This window comes from Passer montanus, unplaced genomic scaffold (genome assembly GCF_014805655.1).
Source record: "Passer montanus isolate IOZ18808 unplaced genomic scaffold, ASM1480565v1 scaffold3, whole genome shotgun sequence".
Classification (NCBI taxonomy): domain Eukaryota; kingdom Metazoa; phylum Chordata; class Aves; order Passeriformes; family Passeridae; genus Passer; species Passer montanus.
Window position 1 is genome coordinate 21,324,388 of NW_024367707.1, and position 17,069 is coordinate 21,341,456.

At 43.7% G+C, this 17,069-nt stretch overlaps 3 protein-coding genes across 3 annotated transcripts in view; 2 read left to right on the forward strand and 1 right to left on the reverse strand.

Annotated features, from left to right (window-relative positions):
* The window catches only part of EIF5B (eukaryotic translation initiation factor 5B), a 35,603-nt gene extending 30,711 nt beyond the window's left edge, over positions 1 to 4,892 (reverse strand). Inside the window, exon 1 of the mRNA XM_039714160.1 lies at positions 4,761 to 4,892. Coding sequence (XP_039570094.1) covers positions 4,761 to 4,795 — 35 coding nt within the window. The 5' untranslated portion in view covers positions 4,796 to 4,892. The remainder of the gene's footprint in view (positions 1 to 4,760) is intronic.
* Positions 4,893 to 5,746: 854 nt separating this feature from the next.
* On the forward strand, positions 5,747 to 6,804 carry LOC120504691 (mucin-1-like). Its single transcript, XM_039714432.1, has 2 exons — positions 5,747 to 6,119; positions 6,381 to 6,804. The coding sequence occupies exons 1-2, from the start codon at positions 5,977 to 5,979 to the stop codon at positions 6,802 to 6,804; spliced, it is 567 nt and encodes a 188-aa protein (XP_039570366.1). The 5' UTR covers positions 5,747 to 5,976.
* Positions 6,727 to 16,809, forward strand: TXNDC9 (thioredoxin domain containing 9). Its single transcript, XM_039714161.1, has 5 exons — positions 6,727 to 7,154; positions 8,246 to 8,462; positions 10,594 to 10,712; positions 12,810 to 13,064; positions 15,267 to 16,809. The coding sequence occupies exons 2-5, from the start codon at positions 8,274 to 8,276 to the stop codon at positions 15,382 to 15,384; spliced, it is 681 nt and encodes a 226-aa protein (XP_039570095.1). The 5' UTR covers positions 6,727 to 7,154; positions 8,246 to 8,273; the 3' UTR covers positions 15,385 to 16,809.
* Positions 16,810 to 17,069: the final 260 nt, after the last annotated feature.

The window sequence follows — 17,069 nt, forward strand, 5'->3', positions numbered from 1 at the left end:
ATTTAACACAACTTCAGAACTACACTTTACATTGGCCATAATCCTGAAGAGCAAATGACGCCCACCTACATGAACTGTAATTAAAGCCAATACTTCTTACAGCATGCATTTAAAGAAGCATATTTCAGGCTTTCAGAAGTCTTCAGAGAACTGAAACAACAGGTTCTGCAATTCCAAAGGCTTGCATTATACTGTTGTCATACTTTTCATGAACAGTAGTCACACATGAGATTTAGATGCCACCATGAAGATAACGAAAAGAATAAAGATTTCCACAAAAAAGTTTCTTCTTAAAATCTCCCTAGTGTAGTGCAGTGGTTTTTTTTGTTTATGCTGCCCTTACTGTAAATATTACATGATCTTTATAGACTTTTTACAATGATGCTTTGCTGTAAAATAAAATCCAACAAGTGTATATAGCTTTCTTGTACATATGAAAAACTGTAAGTTTGGGGGAACAGAAATATACATACGCATAGAACAGCACAACAAATTTCTGTAATGGTGAATTTATTTTGCGTTATTTTACTCCATCTTTCAGTACAAAATCTTCCATCTTCCAGATGAGCTTGGAAAAACAGGGATTTCAAGGGTTTATCAGCTATTGTCCTTGATGGAGCTGCAGAAACCTTTCCTTGTGGAAATATTTTTGGGAAGCAGATAACTTACAATGACACTCTGGTGTACAGAATGTTTCCAAACTCTGTTCTAACCTTCACAGAACTTTCCTACACAACACTGAGAAGATTTCACTTCACACACTAATAGAGAAGGAATGAAAGAGACTGACTAGTAGACAATACCAGATAAAAAGCAATACACAGCATCAGTAAGATGTCAGTAAGTCTTATTTTAGCAGCTGTGTTCACTCTTGGCTGCAGAATCACAGCCAGCACCTGTAATTTCCAAAGCAATAAGCATGAATGATCAGAGTGGAATGCCTAGGCAACAGGTCACATTATTAAAGGGCAGAAGAATAAACACAGCTAAATACTACCTACTGGAAGCTAAGAAAACCTATTAAGAGAAAAAGAAGGTGACAAAGCTGGAAGAAGAGGACAAACACATGAAAAGCTAACACCTTCAAAGGGAAAGATCCATATTCTAGGCAAGCAATAAGCTGTAACAGAGTACATAGCACACTCACTAGCAAGTCTACAGCAGCAATTTGAGGCTCAGATTCAAAGCAGAGTTCTGTAGTTTACAACAGCCTTTCTTCACAAACATTAAAAAAATTCCTAACTAAATTCCAAAGATAGTAGGATAGAACCTTGACATACCTTCTGCCATTACAAGCATATCAAAGAACCAAAGCATAACACTCCTCCCAAAAGGAGCTAGACTATACATCAAAGAACTTGCTCTTCAATTAGAAAAGCTTGAAAACTCAGATCTCTCATATTTTTATTAAAATATTTGCCAGGAAATTTCATTTGAAAATGAGTGATCACCACAAACACAAACATTTTGAAGAAGAAACAATTAAAGCAACTTCCCTATTCAGGCTTAGGAGCTATTTTTACCCAAAACACTCTCCTCCTTTTTGAAGTACCTAACACACTACAAAGTCACCATGTATTGGACCATTCTAGATAAATATGTTCTTCACTGGCAGATGCACAGCAGCAGGAGTCACTAACAGAGTTCCAGAAGAGCATAACAGAGGTGCTGGTATAGATTTGTAGTGTTTTCATAACAGGCTACAGTCTTGCATTTTCATTCTTTTCCTGCTCATCACAGCTAACACCTCACTCAGGGTCTTATGATACAAACATGGTATATGTACACAGGGACAAAATTCATCCTCATTTCCCCACACACATCAGTCGGGAGGAGGAAACTCCACTACAGAAGTCAAAGCTATGGGGCTGAGGAGAGAAAAGCAGAGTAAAGATTACTTGTACCTTACATAATTTGTCTCAGTGTGTCAAGCAGAAAACCTCCTTCATGTCACCACACCAATTCTCAAACAAATATACACAGCATAAACATAACCACCTGCACCTTCCCACATGCTTCCTCTGCACTACAAGTTGTGCCCGTGAGCTGGCACATGCTTTGGGAGCTACAGCCAAAAAGGATATAAGGGATTGTACCTGTAACATAACTGTTGGGGAAAAAAAGAAGGGAAAAGGAGGGAATAAATAGTACAGCACTATATGGCACAGAACTGAAGATGCAGCAAGCAAATCCAACTGGAAGCCTTTGATTACACAGTGCCATTCCTCTCTCACTTTACTGGAAATGGAGGGGAGACTGATGGGGGATTTTGGAACTCCAAATTCAAGCCACAGATGCAAACATGCAGTGCATCCTCTCTCTCAGGGAACATGACATTCACAAGGATGTCACCTAGAACCAAGACCATCAGAAAATGAAAGTTACCTCTACAGGTAACACCTGTTCCAAAACATGACTAGCCTTCCAGGTCATCCTCACTTCCATCCCTTAAAGCCCCTGCTACAAAATACAGCCACTGTACCCATCCTGTTCCTCCTTTCTCAAACACATGCCTGCTTGTATTCTTCTTCCACATCATCCCTCTCCCTGCCATACAACTGTGCAGCCCTGTGACAGCACTGTCACTGCTAGGAGCAAGCACTAAGCTCGGTACCACACTGGCAAGACCTCGGGACTAAAGCCTGTCAAGGCTTACTCTGGCTGAACTCCTGACCTCCTGCAACTGCTCCTTGATTTAGCTGGGACAGCAATTTCTCTAGTTAGCCAGGTGCCTATGCCTCTTTGGTTCTGCTTCTGTTTACCTGGGCACGCTGCAAGCATGGGTTCATACATAATCAGTGACAAACAGTCACTGCACAGAAGGAGATAATCACAAGTCCACAACAATAATGCAGTGCAGAGGAATACAGGCCTGGTGCGGGAGCAGGGCCCTTGGGAAGGGAAGGGACAGGACACAGCAGGGCACAGGCACATGGCATAAACAGGGATGGCTTCTACAGACTCGGCTCAGGATGCCCACAACTTGAGAGACGCTGGCTAAAAGAAACACAGACCTGAACAAAATTGGTTTTCGGGGCAATAAACAAGAAAGAAATAGTATTTAATACACAGTGCCTTTTCTTATTTGGATGCACTGTGGAGCTAACCAGTGGAGGCAGCCAACCACAGAGCTCCATGGAAGAATCAGTGAAGAGCAGTCACATTACCAAGCACACAAAAACGATCTCAAGTGGATCCCAGAGCGAGGAAGATGAAACCACAACCATGAGCAATCTCACACACCCGGTGAAGGACACCTGATGCTGACAGCTCTCAGTATCAGCTCACACCAGGATGAAACCACTGACCTTAGGACTTGGCAACAGGGAGCACAACTACTGTAACTGCACTATTATTCTTTCTTTTTTTTTTTGCAACATGAAGATCTGATGTAATAATAATTAGGCTCTCAAAATTTCAACTATTCTAACAAGAAATTCTTGACCTTTCCTTTAAGGTAAGCTTCCATTTTTAGACACAGACAACACTTTGTGAGTAGCACACCAGAGGCCTGGGTTCAGTAATTTACAGAGATATATGTGCAAAGATACACAGAGGGAACAAAGTATCCAGGACTCTCAAAGTGTTTCCTGCACAGCAGCCACTACCCCGAAAGAGCCCCAAGAAGCAGAGTTTCAGTACTCAAAGGCTTGTCCATGCATTTGGCATGTACCACACTGTGTACAAAGACGGGCCCTAGGTCTTCTCTCCTTCAGAGCACTGATGTCCAACCCTTCACTCTTCTTTCTCAAGTCACACTCAACTCACCTCCTCACCAGAGCTGCTCCCAAGCTATTCCTGTGAAATACAGCCCATGAAAAAAAGTTGATAGTGACATTAAAAAGCAGCACACATGGCATGGCAAAAGGCATCAGGAAAAACAGACAGACCAGGAAAATACCTCACTGAGAAAACACTCCTTGCCCAGAAAGGACCGGTGAAACTGAAACAGTTCATACCTTAACCTGATACAGATTAATAGTCTTAAGTAAGCATCAATACATACTTAAGCAATAAGTTCTTAGAAATGAAATAGTATTTTGTGACATAGCTGTCATGGGGAGAACTTCCAGAGGAGAAACACTTAATGGCTCAAGGAAAAAATGTTGTAGTTTCTAGTCCATACACGTTTCAAGACATCAGTTTTCATTTCACCTGCACTATTAAAAACCAAAAACACTCTTTGAATTGGTTGTTTCTTTGTATTATTACTTTATAGTGACAAGTAAAAATACATTCTCTCCTGCTAGTGTCATTCGGTCAGCATTCCATATGGTTAATACAGCTGCCTTTACAAGAAACCCTTCCACACAAAAAAGTTCGCAGATGGGGCATTGTCTACGACGATATGAATATAGCGACAGAGGAGACTCTCTTATCGCCCAACCACTAAAATATCCAACGTTTGCATTTATTAGGCAAGCGCACGAAGATATCAGTGTCAGAGCACGATCTATAGCACTAAGGCCCAGTAAGAGATAAAAAATAATTCAAAAACCCACATTTGAATCACTTCAATTGCACTAAGCAGCTATTTTTCAGCTGGAAATCGAGCTGCCTGCCCCTTCACGGCCAAACACACGCACGGCCAGGCCGAGCCGGGCCGGGCGCGCCCCGCCTGCGATGAGGCCGCGAGCCCCGGCCGGGCCCGGCGCCTGACTCAGCGCCGTGTGGGCCGTGTCACGCCGCCGCGGGCGGCCCGGCGCGGGGGTCCCTGCGGCGAGACGAGGGAATGGGAGGGGGTTCCCTGCATCCCTCACCTCTCCTCGCTCCGGTTCTTCTGCTTCTTGCCCATGGCGGCGGCACCGGCGCGCGCGACCCCTCAGCGCTGACCGCGCGCCGCCCCGCGCNCCGCCCCGCCCCCGGCCCCGCCCCGCGGGGCGAGCGCCCCCTGCCGGCCGGAGGGGGAAGGGGCCCGAGCGGCCTCACGGAACCGGCGTTGCCCGGCTCGGTTTGGGCAGCCCCGGGAAACGTACAAGGGACGCCCCGAACCTTGCAGCTTCCCTCCGCAGGCAGCCCCGGGAAATGTCTAAATGACGCCCCCAGTCTGTAGTTTCCCTCCAGCCCTCCTGCCTTTCCAGGGGCCCCAGGATGTCCTGGCAGGATTGTGGCCCGTTTGGCCATGAAACCTGCCTGGTAGTCAAAATAAACACGTTTGCAAAGTTTTACCCGGAGGCAAATGGGATAGCTAAGCCAAAGTGGGGGGGTGAAGAGGCTGCGGGGGAAGTTTTTACGGAGCGGGGCAGCAGTACAGTGACCATGAAGTCATTTTGGTGCGGGACATGCCCGGGACACCCCCGCAGCCCTTCCGGGGCTCTGCTCGTCACCCGCAGCGCCTCCCCGCCTACCTTGTAGGCGAAGTGTGACCAGTGCACCACCTCCCCCGAGGTGACGGGCCCTCTTCCTCACACGGGGGCCTCACACGGGGGAGGCAGCACTGAGTTTATGGCAGTGACCTAATGGAGCTCCAGGAGGGGGAGGCATTTAAAGCACGGCAATTCCCTGCCCGCTGCCAGATTTTCTCAGTGTAAAAGCTCTCCCTCCCACTCCCCTCCCAGGAGCCCAGGGAGCAGGTGCTGCTGCGGGCAGGAGGAGGCAGCCGACCCGAGGAGAGGCAGCAAGCACCTTCTCAGTGTAAAAGCTCTCCCTCCCACTCCCCTCCCAGGAGCCCAGGGAGCAGTTGCTGCTGCGGGCAGGAGGAGGCAGCGAGGCAGCAAGCACGGGGGCTCTCAGGTGCGACCTCACCTTCTTGTCCCACTCTCCTCCGGAGCACAGCAAGATGGAGCAGAAATAACAACGCTCACAGCAGCACAGACATCATTTCATGTATTTATTTAACAGGCTTTGAGAGCTGCTCGTGGTCTGTTGTTGTCATCACGCTGCCACAGTAACTCCTTCGGTCGACGGAGCAAGGCTCGCTGTTCACTACACTTTTCAGCCTCAGCATCACCACCTCCATATCACCTCGCTCCCAGCATGCCGACTTCTTACTGCCCTTTGCCTTTACACAGCTGTAGCCCCTTATCAGTCTCTCCCACCCGGGCTCCCAGCCCACTGCAGATAAGGAGTTTATCTTCCCACCGCGCCTTCCCCGTCAGCACGCTTCGGTACCGGGGAGCCAGATTTCCGAGAAAGGAGAAAGCAGAACACGTGTGTTGGGGTTTGGGTTTTTGGTTTGTTTTTTTTTTTTTTTTTTTGGGGGGGGGGGGTTGGTGTTTTTTTTGTTGTTGCTGCTTGCTTTTCTAAAAAAACCCCACGCTTTATTATCCCATGAATTATATGAGCGGCTCTTCCAGCGCACTTAGTGGAAGAAGCAAAGAGCCGGCGAGCCCGCGGCGGCTCGACACGGCCGGTTCTGGGGCTCCCGCAGCCCGACTTACCTCACGGCCCCGCCGCTCCCCACCGCCACACCCCCGCCGGGACTGGCCTCGGCTCACGCCCAACCCCGAGCAGGAATGCCCCAAAGAGCGGCGGCGGGCGCTGCCCGACCCCTCCGCAGCCGCCAGCGCCGCCTGCGCGGCGGGAGCCCGCTTTGGAAGCAGGGGGCGTGCCCTGCCCCGCCCCTCGCGGCCAAGCCCTGCCCCTTGCAGGCACGGCTGGAGCGGGATCCGCAGCGCCCCAGCGGGCGGGCGCTGGCGGAGGCGGGGCGGCCACCGCGGGCAGGCCCCCGGGTCCGGGGTGCGGTTGCGGTTGCGGTTGCGGCCGCGGGCGGCGCCGCCTGCAGCACCGAGCCCGGGCAGGGCGGGCGCCGCGGCGCCCCTGGGGAGCCCTCCCGAGCCGGGTGCGTGGATGGTCCGTGTGTAGCGATGCCGCGGGGGGAGGCGCGCGGCGCCTGCGCAGTGCCCCCGCCGTGTGCCGCCCCGCTCGCCCCGGACCCCGGCGCCGCTGCCCGGCCCAGGGCCCGAACCGCGACCCCGCCGGCGGCGCCCGGGCTGCGCAGGAAAAGCCTCTTGGCAGGCGGGGTTCCGCGAGTGGGGAGCCGGGATGCCGCTGGGCACCTGGGGTTGCAGTGGGGACTGGCGGGGTGCCCCATCGCCTGGAGCAGCAGAGCGGGGCCGCTCCGCCGCCGGCAGACCTGCTGGCCTCCGAGCTCCGCCGGCAGGGTCATGTTCCCTGTGGAAGTAGAGGCGAGGCGGGGGCGAGCAGGCTGTGGGGTGAGCGCTCGGGAAGGGCCGGCAGAGCGGGGCACAGCGGCCTGGCAGTGACTCGGTGGCCGCTGCCCGCATCTGCTTTTCCGTCCATGCTTAAAATGTTTCTCTTGCCTGGGTGTGTGTGCAAGGTGTTCGCAGAGCCAGTGGCGCTGGCAGCTCGCCTGCTTTGAAATACAGCCAGGAGTGCCCTGGAACGCGAATTCAGCACCTCAGATCCGTGGTCAGCAGGGTGAGAGTCAGGGTGACTGTGCACTGTCGCTGTTTCAGAGCTGTCAGTCACTGCGCTGATAATTTGCTGTAGTGTAAGTTTATCGGGGAGAGCAGTCGGTTCTGTTGTTACAACTCTTCATGCACTCTGGTTAGTGTTCTGTGTCTTTTGATGTGTTTGGGCAGGGAGAACTTTACAGAAAATTATTTTGGCTGTGTTTCTTCACACAGCAATTAGGTAGTGGCTTTTAAATCCTCTTGCTGGCTGCCATAGGTTGCTGCTTGCAATAACAATTTTCTGGAACTAATTAAAGCAGTGTATTGGCCTAGAGCATTTGTTGTTGAGCACCTTGTCTTTCTTGTAGCTGAGGAGAGGAGTGTTAATTCAGATTTATATATGTTAGTGTGCCTGAGGGGCTTAAAGTAATTGCATTTAAACTACTGGCACAAACTTACATATTGAGCGTTGCTTAGACTTGTTCTGAGGCATCTTATACCTCCTCCCAGCAGCTTGGAGCTTTCCAACTGAATCTTCTTGTTTCAGAGTATTTGTTAAAGTAGGTACATCTGGCTCAGGATGAGTGTCCTTTTGGAATGGATGCATTTTTCTTCTTTATATAAACAAGCAGTTTTAGGTTCCTGTGCACTTTCAATAGCTGCCTTTGGGGCTGAAACAATAGGACTTGATTTGTGTCTTTACTTTCATGATGAACACAGATGGCATTCTCCAAAGTGGGTTGCAGTAAAGAAAATAACTGTATGCTAACTACTCCTGTCTTCAAATAGCAGAGAACTTTGTTTTTCTATGGTGTGAACTGCAAGCAAAGAGAGATCAAAGTTTTAATTGTTTGTGTTAATGTTAATTCCTTGTATCACTGTTTCCACAGCTCTGAAGAGACCACTTTCCAGCTAAAGATGGCTGCTGATACTCCTGTTGATATCCTTCAAAAGGTTCTGGAGAATGAAATACTTCAGACAACCAAGGTTGTGGAAGAACATCTGGATGCTGAAATACAGAAGCTGGACCAGATGGATGAAGATGAATTGGAACGCCTTAAACAGAGGAGGCTTGAGGCCCTAAAAAAGAGCCAGCAGCAGAAACAAGTAATTTCTGTAGTACAGACTCTTTATGTGTGGAGTGTAACAGACTTTTTGGGAATTGTATGTGTGAACTGAGTGTTTTGGGGTGCTTTTGTTGGTTTTGTGCATTTCCCCTCTTTCTCTCCCTTCTGTGTTTATTAGTTTTAAATTATCCAGGAAAGTTAGTGTCTGTCCACGTGTGCATGCTTTGTGTTTTTTAACAGGAGGAGAGAAGCACCTCTGTGATTGTTACAATATGGATAGGATAAGAGTCTCATACAGAGATTTGAGTGTGTCAAACATTGCTGAACATTGCTATCTGGAAACATAAGTCCTGTAGGCAACCTAACCATAAGGCTTTGGGCTCCTTCTGAAGTGTCTTCCTTCTGAAGCTTCTGGATTTTTACTTACAGCATGTGATATGTGCCCTCCTGTTAAAGTGTTTTGTAGAAGGGTGAAACAGGATTTCTCCTTGTTCCTAGGCTGGAATCATTTGTCACACTCCTTCTGAGCCAAAGAAATGTTGTCTTTGTATGACTGCTCATTTCCTCTCACAGGAAGGAAATACTCCCTTGGGACCTGACACCTCATGTCAAATGAGGTCTTTATGATCCCTCAGAGCTCTTTTTGAGCAATAGTTTACACCATAATTTTGGTAACATATGGTGTGAGACCTGAATTATAAGTAAGGAAGCTGTAGGTTTCTCAGCTTATTCCATCTGAGCTAACCTAAACAAAAAAAATTTATTGTGGTGGGGGAGAAGTGGCTTGGCTGAAAGGAGATTCCTGGCTGTGATGGAGTCCTTAAAAGCCGATGCCAGACTTTGAAATAGGAATGCAGTGAAATTTCATGGCATGGCTGGGATGCTGGAGGACAGGCAGCACCAGCAGCTTTGGTTCTGTAAACACAGAAGTAGAGAAAGGGGCACACTGGTCACTTGTCTCCAGAAGTTCAGTTTAAATTTGATTCTCGTGTCTTCCTTTTTCAGAAGTCATAACACTTAGATGTCCTTGGATGTGAACATGTGATAGGTCTCATGCAAAAACTTTTTCATGTCATTTGGTCTTTAGTCACTGTTCTCACACACTTTCAAATGTAAATGTGAAATAGGATACTGCTCAGGAAAAGGAGTGTGCTGTCACACTCTTCCAGAATAAATCTGTGGAGAGGGGAATTAATGCATAATCATGGTTGAGGGATAAGTGAGTTCTTGATTTGCATCATGATGACTTCTTCATATGCTCATACTTCCATGAATTTTTAATGTATACTCTGTTCAGGAGAGTCTTTGTTCTATCCTAATTTAGCTTACAGGATATCTTTGGTGTGCTTGGAAACCTTTATTTTCTTTCACCCTCCAAACACAAAACTGCAAGATTAAGAACAGTGATTTATCTGAATTTTTTTTCCCCCATTGGAAAATCAAGGGTTTTTTTCAAATTTTGTCATACTGCACTACTTCTAATCATTTAGACTAGTCTGTACTTGTTTAAATACACTGCAATTATCTTTTAGTAATGTAGAGGTGGTGGGTTTTTTCCTTTAAGTGCGTTTGTTGAAAATGTGGAAGATCAGCTCTTTGGAAACTGTTTGCACACTTAATCAGTTTTTGAAGTTACCTCTACCACTGATGTTATGACAGTGGTGCACATGTGTTTTCTGCATGATTTTCTGTGAGCCTGGTTCATATTAAGATCCCTGCAGTGTATATTTGACACGTAAACATCTATTGCAGATGAGTTAGTAGGCTTTTCTCTCACTGATTTTTTCCATGGAGTAAAAAATTAAAATAAATTTATTTAATTCATTTAATTACTTGGTTTAGTTTAGATGAGTTCTTTGAGTGTACATAAAAATTTTCAAATGCCAAGAGTTTTTTTTGTATTCTTTGAACTACTTTTGTCTTACTGAGAAGCTGCATTGCAGAATTTTATGTAGCTCTGTAGAAGATTTGTATTTCCAAATAAGTAAGGTGATCTTACCTATGTATTTTTAAAATAAAACTAAAGGGAAGGAAGTAATTTGTTTCTCCACTACTGTATGAAATGGGTTTTCACTGCAGGCCTCCTCTTCCATTTTCTAAAAGCTGCAGAGTTTGCACAACAGAGAGACTAACAACCTCCATACTAATTATTTGCTTTTATGTTTTTCAAGGAGTGGCTTTCAAAAGGACATGGAGAATACAGAGAAATCCCAAGTGAGAGAGACTTTTTCCAAGAAGTCAAAGAAAGTAAAAATGTGGTTTGCCATTTCTATAGAGATACAACGTTCAGGTATAGTAACTAAGCTGTGCTGAAGAAACTTTTGTTTAAAGATGTCTACAAAAACTGGTGTGTTTTTTTTTCTTTCAAATCCCACTCATGAACAGACACTTTTAGAAGTATTCACATTGCTTCATTATAAATCTCAGTCACTTTTCAAGACATTTGATTTTTTTTAATGTATTTTTCCACTACAGTTAATCTGAACATGATTGGACAACAATTAATATTCTGCTACATCGTTGATTAGAACATAGATGTATAACTTCTTTGACAATATTTGAGAGATTGCTGTGTTTCATTATGGATTTAGTTTGAGGTAGTTAGGTCTAGTAAATGTAGAACATACAAGAGCAGTGTATGAAAAGGATGCTTTGGTTAGTCCAGATGATCGTTGATTAGAACATAGATGTATAACTTCTTTGACAATATTTGAGAGACTGTTGTGTTTCATTATTGATTTAGTTTGAGGCAGTTAGGTCTGTAAATGTAAACCATACAAGAGCAGTGTTTCAAAAGGATGCTTTGGTTAGTCCAGATAGAGATAATCTGGGTGGTTCTGGCAAACAGGGAAAAAAAAAAACTTGGTTAGTCCAGATGGAGATAATCTGGGTGGTTCTGGCAAACAGGAAAAAAAAACCCACAAAAAAACCAACAGAATCTTGTATAGGCATCTTGAGAATTTAACCTTTTACTTTGAAAGGGTCAGTTGCAGCTGCTTTCCCTTTGTGCCTGTGCCTTTGTGATTCTGTCACTTTTTTTAGAGTGTGAGACACCTAGTTCTGAGAATATGTGGTGACTCAGAATAGGAACCCAAACTAAGATGTCCCACTTCCTTGGAAGAATTTCAGAAGTTCTGGGTTGTAGGCTGTTCCTCACTGGGTCTCTCTCAATGTGTTCTGTTAAAATGCAGTCTCAAACTAGAGTAGTTTATTGAAGGAGGAGCCAGTTGTCCTGGTTTTGGTTCTTTGGGGTTTTTTTTTCCCCCCCAAAGGTGTTATGTTCTCCCTGGCTTGTAGAATATAAACTGAAACAGCCTCCATGTGAGAAATTGAAAAAGTCAAGGCTGGATTTTGTGGTGAGATATCCGTGTCCTACATTTTCTAAGTGTTTAAAGCAGTTGTGTTTGGCTAGCTTTCACTAAAGAGGGTGAAAGGCTATCACTGCAAATGAAGTAGCTTAGGACAGGTTTGGGTTCTTGTTTCCTGAATCTGCAAAGTCTGTAGGCTGAGACAGGAGAAGGAATTTCCAAGAAAGGGCTTTGTAAAGTGCGTCATGCTGACAGACAGGTTGAAGCTTGTGTGTTGGGTTTACCAACCACCATATCAGGTTGCTTTCATCTTTGCCCAGTCCAGCATTTTTTGATCTGTTCAGCTCTGCTCTTGAGTTTAAGGACAGTCACATCACAGAGTTCATGCAGCTAAGACAAACCACTTATGGAAGACAATACAGAAAGCTGGAGATTGCAGGTGACGAGTCCACAAATCTCTGTGATCTGACAAGTATTTTGGACAGTTCACATCACTGTCCCGTGGCTAAGAAACAGTAGTTATATGCTCACTCCTATTCCGTGGCAACAGAGAAGCAAAGTATTTTTGCCTGTTGCACTACTGTGCAAAGCAGTCTGTCCAAATCACTTGTTTTTTGCTTACACTGAGTTACTGCATCTCAGCTGTGAAGGTAGTGACTGCAAAAATCCCCAGAGCACTGTAACACGTTGAGAGTACTTCTCTGAAGAAATCTTCCATAAAGAAATTTTTCCAGCTGACAGGTAGTGAGCTAGAGCTGGAAGAATAGAAAGAAATGTCATCAGTAAGTGCAGGCCTCCAGAAATGAGCGCAAGGCTTCCAGGTCTATGGAAGGTAATTAGGAATAAATTAGAGAAAGGGATGGTATAATTATACAGCTGCTCCACTATTAGTCATTAAATCCAGCTACCTCTGAAACATAGTTTCTCTTGAAACTAAATTCTCTATTACAGAGGTAATGTCTAAGTATTAACATGATAGATCTAGCTCTTTACTGGTCCTTTTAAACTTCCTCTCAAATACATATTTGTCAACTTATTATTTCTAACACTTTATGTATTTTGGGTTAATTTTTCCACAGGTGCCAAATAATGGACAAACATTTGACTGTATTGGCAAAAAAGCACATTGAGACAAAATTCTTGAAATTAAATGCTGAAAAATCTCCTTTCTTGTGCGAGAGACTGCGCATCAAAGTAATTCCCACTCTAGCACTAATAAAAGATGGAAAAACACAAGACTACGTCGTGGGCTTTACTGACCTCGGTAACACTGATGACTTCACTACAGAAACCTTGGAATGGAGATTAGGCTGCGCAGATGTAATTAATTACAGGTAATTAAGTATTTTGTGATTCTTTAATTTCAGATTAAGTACAGAGAGAATGAGCTTGCAGACAGGAGAATGTGAAAGGTTGTAACTTTAATATGTTGTATGCTAAAAAAGACATGTAAGAGTTTAATCTAGTTACTTAATCTGTGTGCTTCATCAAGGGAAAGAAGATAATCTCTTTGGCAAAGTATTGAGTCTTTGTAATGAGTGTTGAGTTGTTCTTTTTGTAGAGCAATAAAAATAAACCCAGTTCTTGTCATGAGGTGTATGGAGTAGCAGTGATGCTCTGATATGGCTTCAGTGTTATGCATCTCATGTAATCCTATAGCATCTATAGATGCTTCATGTCACAGTTGCAATGCAGTAAAGTCTGAGCATTTTTCATCCACTTCAGAGAAAACTCAGCAAGTCATCCTTAACTGCATCTAAATCAGTATTGCATACATGAATATACTTTTTTCTTCAAATTTCTGTACTGAAAATGGAAAATTATTAGAATAAGTGTAAATAAACTGTGTAACAGTACAATATAATCATTGTAAGTACCTTGTTAAAGACTACAGAACAAAAGGCAGTAGAACATACCTGTCACCACAATAGCCTGACTTTACAGGAGAATTATTTACCAAAATTCTGCTTTTCTTTCCAATGTGGTTCAAATGTGATTTTTCTTTTTAGGTTGATTTTGCTCTTTTGGTTTGAATGTCTTTAGTGCACTTTAAATTTTAAATTTCATTACCTGAATTTATTTAAATGTCTAATGAGGTAAAATTTTGTCAAGAAGTATTGTATCTTAAAGCCAAAAAAACTATTACTCAATTTGTCTTATTAGCTGTTGAACTTTGAGTGAAATGACTGAAACTTACAATTTTAAAACAACTGGTATTTCCCAGTTCAGTAAAAAGCAAATATGCAGAGACAGCTTGGATGCATATTCTAGACAGCAACAGCCTTTCATGGGAAAAATCCTTCACTGGAGTTGTATCAAGCACCACTGAATTTGCTAAACATTGATACATTGGCTTATGGCATAGTTTTGCTTCTACTTGGCTCTACTAGTACTGTGTAGTTGTTCTTAGCTCCTCGTGGAGTGGGGGAATTTTGTTCTTCATTCTTTTTTGCAGACCCTGGGTTTGCAATGCAAGCCACATTTCCTCACTGCTCTGAAAATAACCTCCCACTCTCTGGAGTTCCTGAAAAGGGCATAGGCCTCCTCAGAGCTTAGAAATAGTTCTTTTCCTTCAGCCTGTGGGATAGCAGATGGTAAAAGGGTATACTTTATTTAGGGGAAAAACTGTTCAGGTCAGATGATTTGGCCAAAATCAGGATTCAAATGGTATGTTAACGTAACATTAAATCGCAATCAGTGAACTGTGTATTTAGGATTAATACCAGTAAAATAGTATTAACATTTTATAAAGAACTACAAATTTCTAAACAGCCATTTATAGCTAACACCAGAAGGTTGTAACTGTTGTAATTGCTCACTCACTCACTGCCACTTGGATGCAAACCCCTCACAAGTCATGTGAGCAAAAGCAGGGCACACCCTTTTCTGAGCAGCCACAGGGAATTCCCTTCCTTGCACAACCCTGCTGGAAGAGACGCAGGTGCTCCAGCTTTATGTGGAAACCTGCTGTTCCTAAAGCTGCCTAAACCAATTCCCATGGATGCACATGGTGGTGAGAGAGCCCCTGCAGGATCATGGGGGCACTCTGAGGTGCGCGTTCCCCCGCGGTCCTGTAGAAGATGTGCAGTCCTGCAGGGAAGAGATAGCAGAGACAGCACAAGGTGGCTTCTGGCAAACCCCAGTTCTGACTCCAAAGTCCCTGTTAACAACATTTTAGTTTCTTTTGTGTAGGTGGTTGCTCACCTGTTTTGAAAAGTCTCTCTAATTCCCTAGTTACAGTTTGATCTGACAGATTGTTGTCTTTAGCATGATGAGTTTGCAGGAAAAGCCTTTTCAGTTTAGGGCTCCACTTACAGGTGCTGTTTACTTTCACACTCCTGTCTTAACTCCAGCTCTCCAGGCCATTTTGACCAGGATGTGCTATGCTAGCAACACCGCAGTGCTGCTTAGGGTGGCTGTAGCAAGTAGGCATTGTGTTCTCTTAGAATGTGTTTTTCTGGAGAAACAGGTCATTAGAGATGATACTGTCTGTATGAATAAGGCTTTAATCAACTTGTCTTACCCTTTTTCTGTAGTGGAAACTTGATGGAGCCACCTTTTCAAAGTCAAAAGAAATACGGAACAAGCTTTACAAAGCTGGACAAGAAGACCATCAGAGGAAAGCTATATGATTCAGATTCTGATGATGACTAGAAGAGCCGCTAAATATATTTGTAAATCATCTTTTGTTTATGCGTGGTACATTTCTAAGAATGTTTTTTATAAAGCTTACTGCTTTTCATTACATCTGCACATAATTCTCATTTTTCTATACAATTTTATACAACTGAGTCACAGCAGGAAAAAAGCTTAAGGATTTTTTTTTTCTCTTTTGGAAGTCATTTGTAATTTGAAAATCTTAGTCCTTCTAACTAAATGACATGGCAAATGATGAACTTGAGCCCTTTGTCTTAAGTATAAGTTTATGAAATGTTTTGAAGTAACTTAGAAACAGCTGTATGAAGTCAGACCAAAGGTCCCTCTGGCCCAGGATCCGGTCTCAGTGGCTAAAAGGAGATGCACAAGGAAGAATGAAAACAGGGTGACCAGATGGCAATGCTTCCCCACAGTCTACTTTAAGCAATCTGTGGCTTGGGGAACACCGTATCTGAGAGCATTTGCTGCTTAAAACAATAGAAGAAAAATCTCTTTAAATCCTCATGGTACCCAGACATCCTCATCATGTGGCAAGGAGGTCACAGTTTAACTGTGCTGTGTGAGGAGCTACTTCCTATTTTTTTCATTGAATCTGAAAAGGTTTTTTTTCCTGTTTTTCATTATTAAAGGAGTTAACATACACTTCTAAAAAAGATTGTTCTTTATAAGTTCCTTTTCCAATTGTCTTTTTATATTTATTATTACTTACATTATCAGTAAAGCACCACAAAATTATTAGTAAAGAAATTGTGCATTTTAACAAATAATTGCTTTTCTTATGGTGCCATATCATGCCATTGAATAAATTAACTGCATTGCACTGTAAGTTGTAAAAACAGTCATAACTTCTGTGAATTCTGAAATAGATGGCCAAGAGAAATGCCCTTTTACCATCTATGAATGCTGCATGTCAGAGCTGATACAGCAGGCAATAGCACATAGCAATTGAAGCTATTGAAAACAGCCTTGTTCACGGGTTTGTATCTTTCTGTGGTTGTGAATGTGTGGATTTTATAGCAGATGCTTTGTACAAGAGAGTAGAATAGAGAAAAGTATTTGGGAGAAACCTTGATCGTTAAGTTTAGATATAGTGCCGCATACTGTGTACTGTTCTTCAGTGATGGACAGAATTTTTGAGAGATCTTCCTTGGACACAATGTAAAATTCCTGGCTAGGTGAACCATTGATGAGTTTTCTTTTCATTTTCAGAAAAATTGTTTGCTTTGTGCTGAGGGACCCTTTTGAGGTGGTACTTTGAACCCAGTTGGTCCAAATAGCAGTGAAGTGGGTCTAGCCAGTCTTGCTGCCTTGTAGTAGACAACACTTGTGATTGGGCCAGCCCAGCAATATATCTCTTTAAGTTAAAAAAATTATATTTTATTTCTGTTCATGTACATTGAAATAAAATTATTTTAATTCTAATGTTGACTACTGTATCCTTTCAAAGAAGATCTAGGTGCTGTGGAATAATTTCTCTATTAATAAAGTCCATCAGAAAGTTTGTTTGAGCCCTTTCTAGATTTCTAATAGGTGATATACAGTTCTGTCCTAACGTACAGGATCACTTTGAGAACACAATCAAGATGTACACAGCTGCCTCTTGATCTAGGGGAAGCATAAAGGAGACTTGCTTTGCATTGATCCTTTTTTAATGCACAAACTCTTTAAATGCATTAGAAAGT

What these genes read in the sequence shown, in the direction of transcription:
- LOC120504691 (XM_039714432.1), top strand. Translation starts at nt 5,977, where the DNA reads ATGCCGACTTCTTACTGCCCTTTGCCTTTACACAGCTGTAGCCCCTTA. An exon ending in ACGCTTCGGTACCGGGGAGC is followed by an intron (nt 6,120 to 6,380) that starts CAGATTTCCGAG and finishes AGCCCGACTTAC; the next exon opens with CTCACGGCCCCGCCGCTCCC.
- TXNDC9 (XM_039714161.1), top strand. Translation starts at nt 8,274, where the DNA reads ATGGCTGCTGATACTCCTGTTGATATCCTTCAAAAGGTTCTGGAGAAT. An exon ending in AGAGCCAGCAGCAGAAACAA is followed by an intron (nt 8,463 to 10,593) that starts GTAATTTCTGTA and finishes ATGTTTTTCAAG; the next exon opens with GAGTGGCTTTCAAAAGGACA. An exon ending in GCAGATGTAATTAATTACAG is followed by an intron (nt 13,065 to 15,266) that starts GTAATTAAGTAT and finishes CTTTTTCTGTAG; the next exon opens with TGGAAACTTGATGGAGCCAC.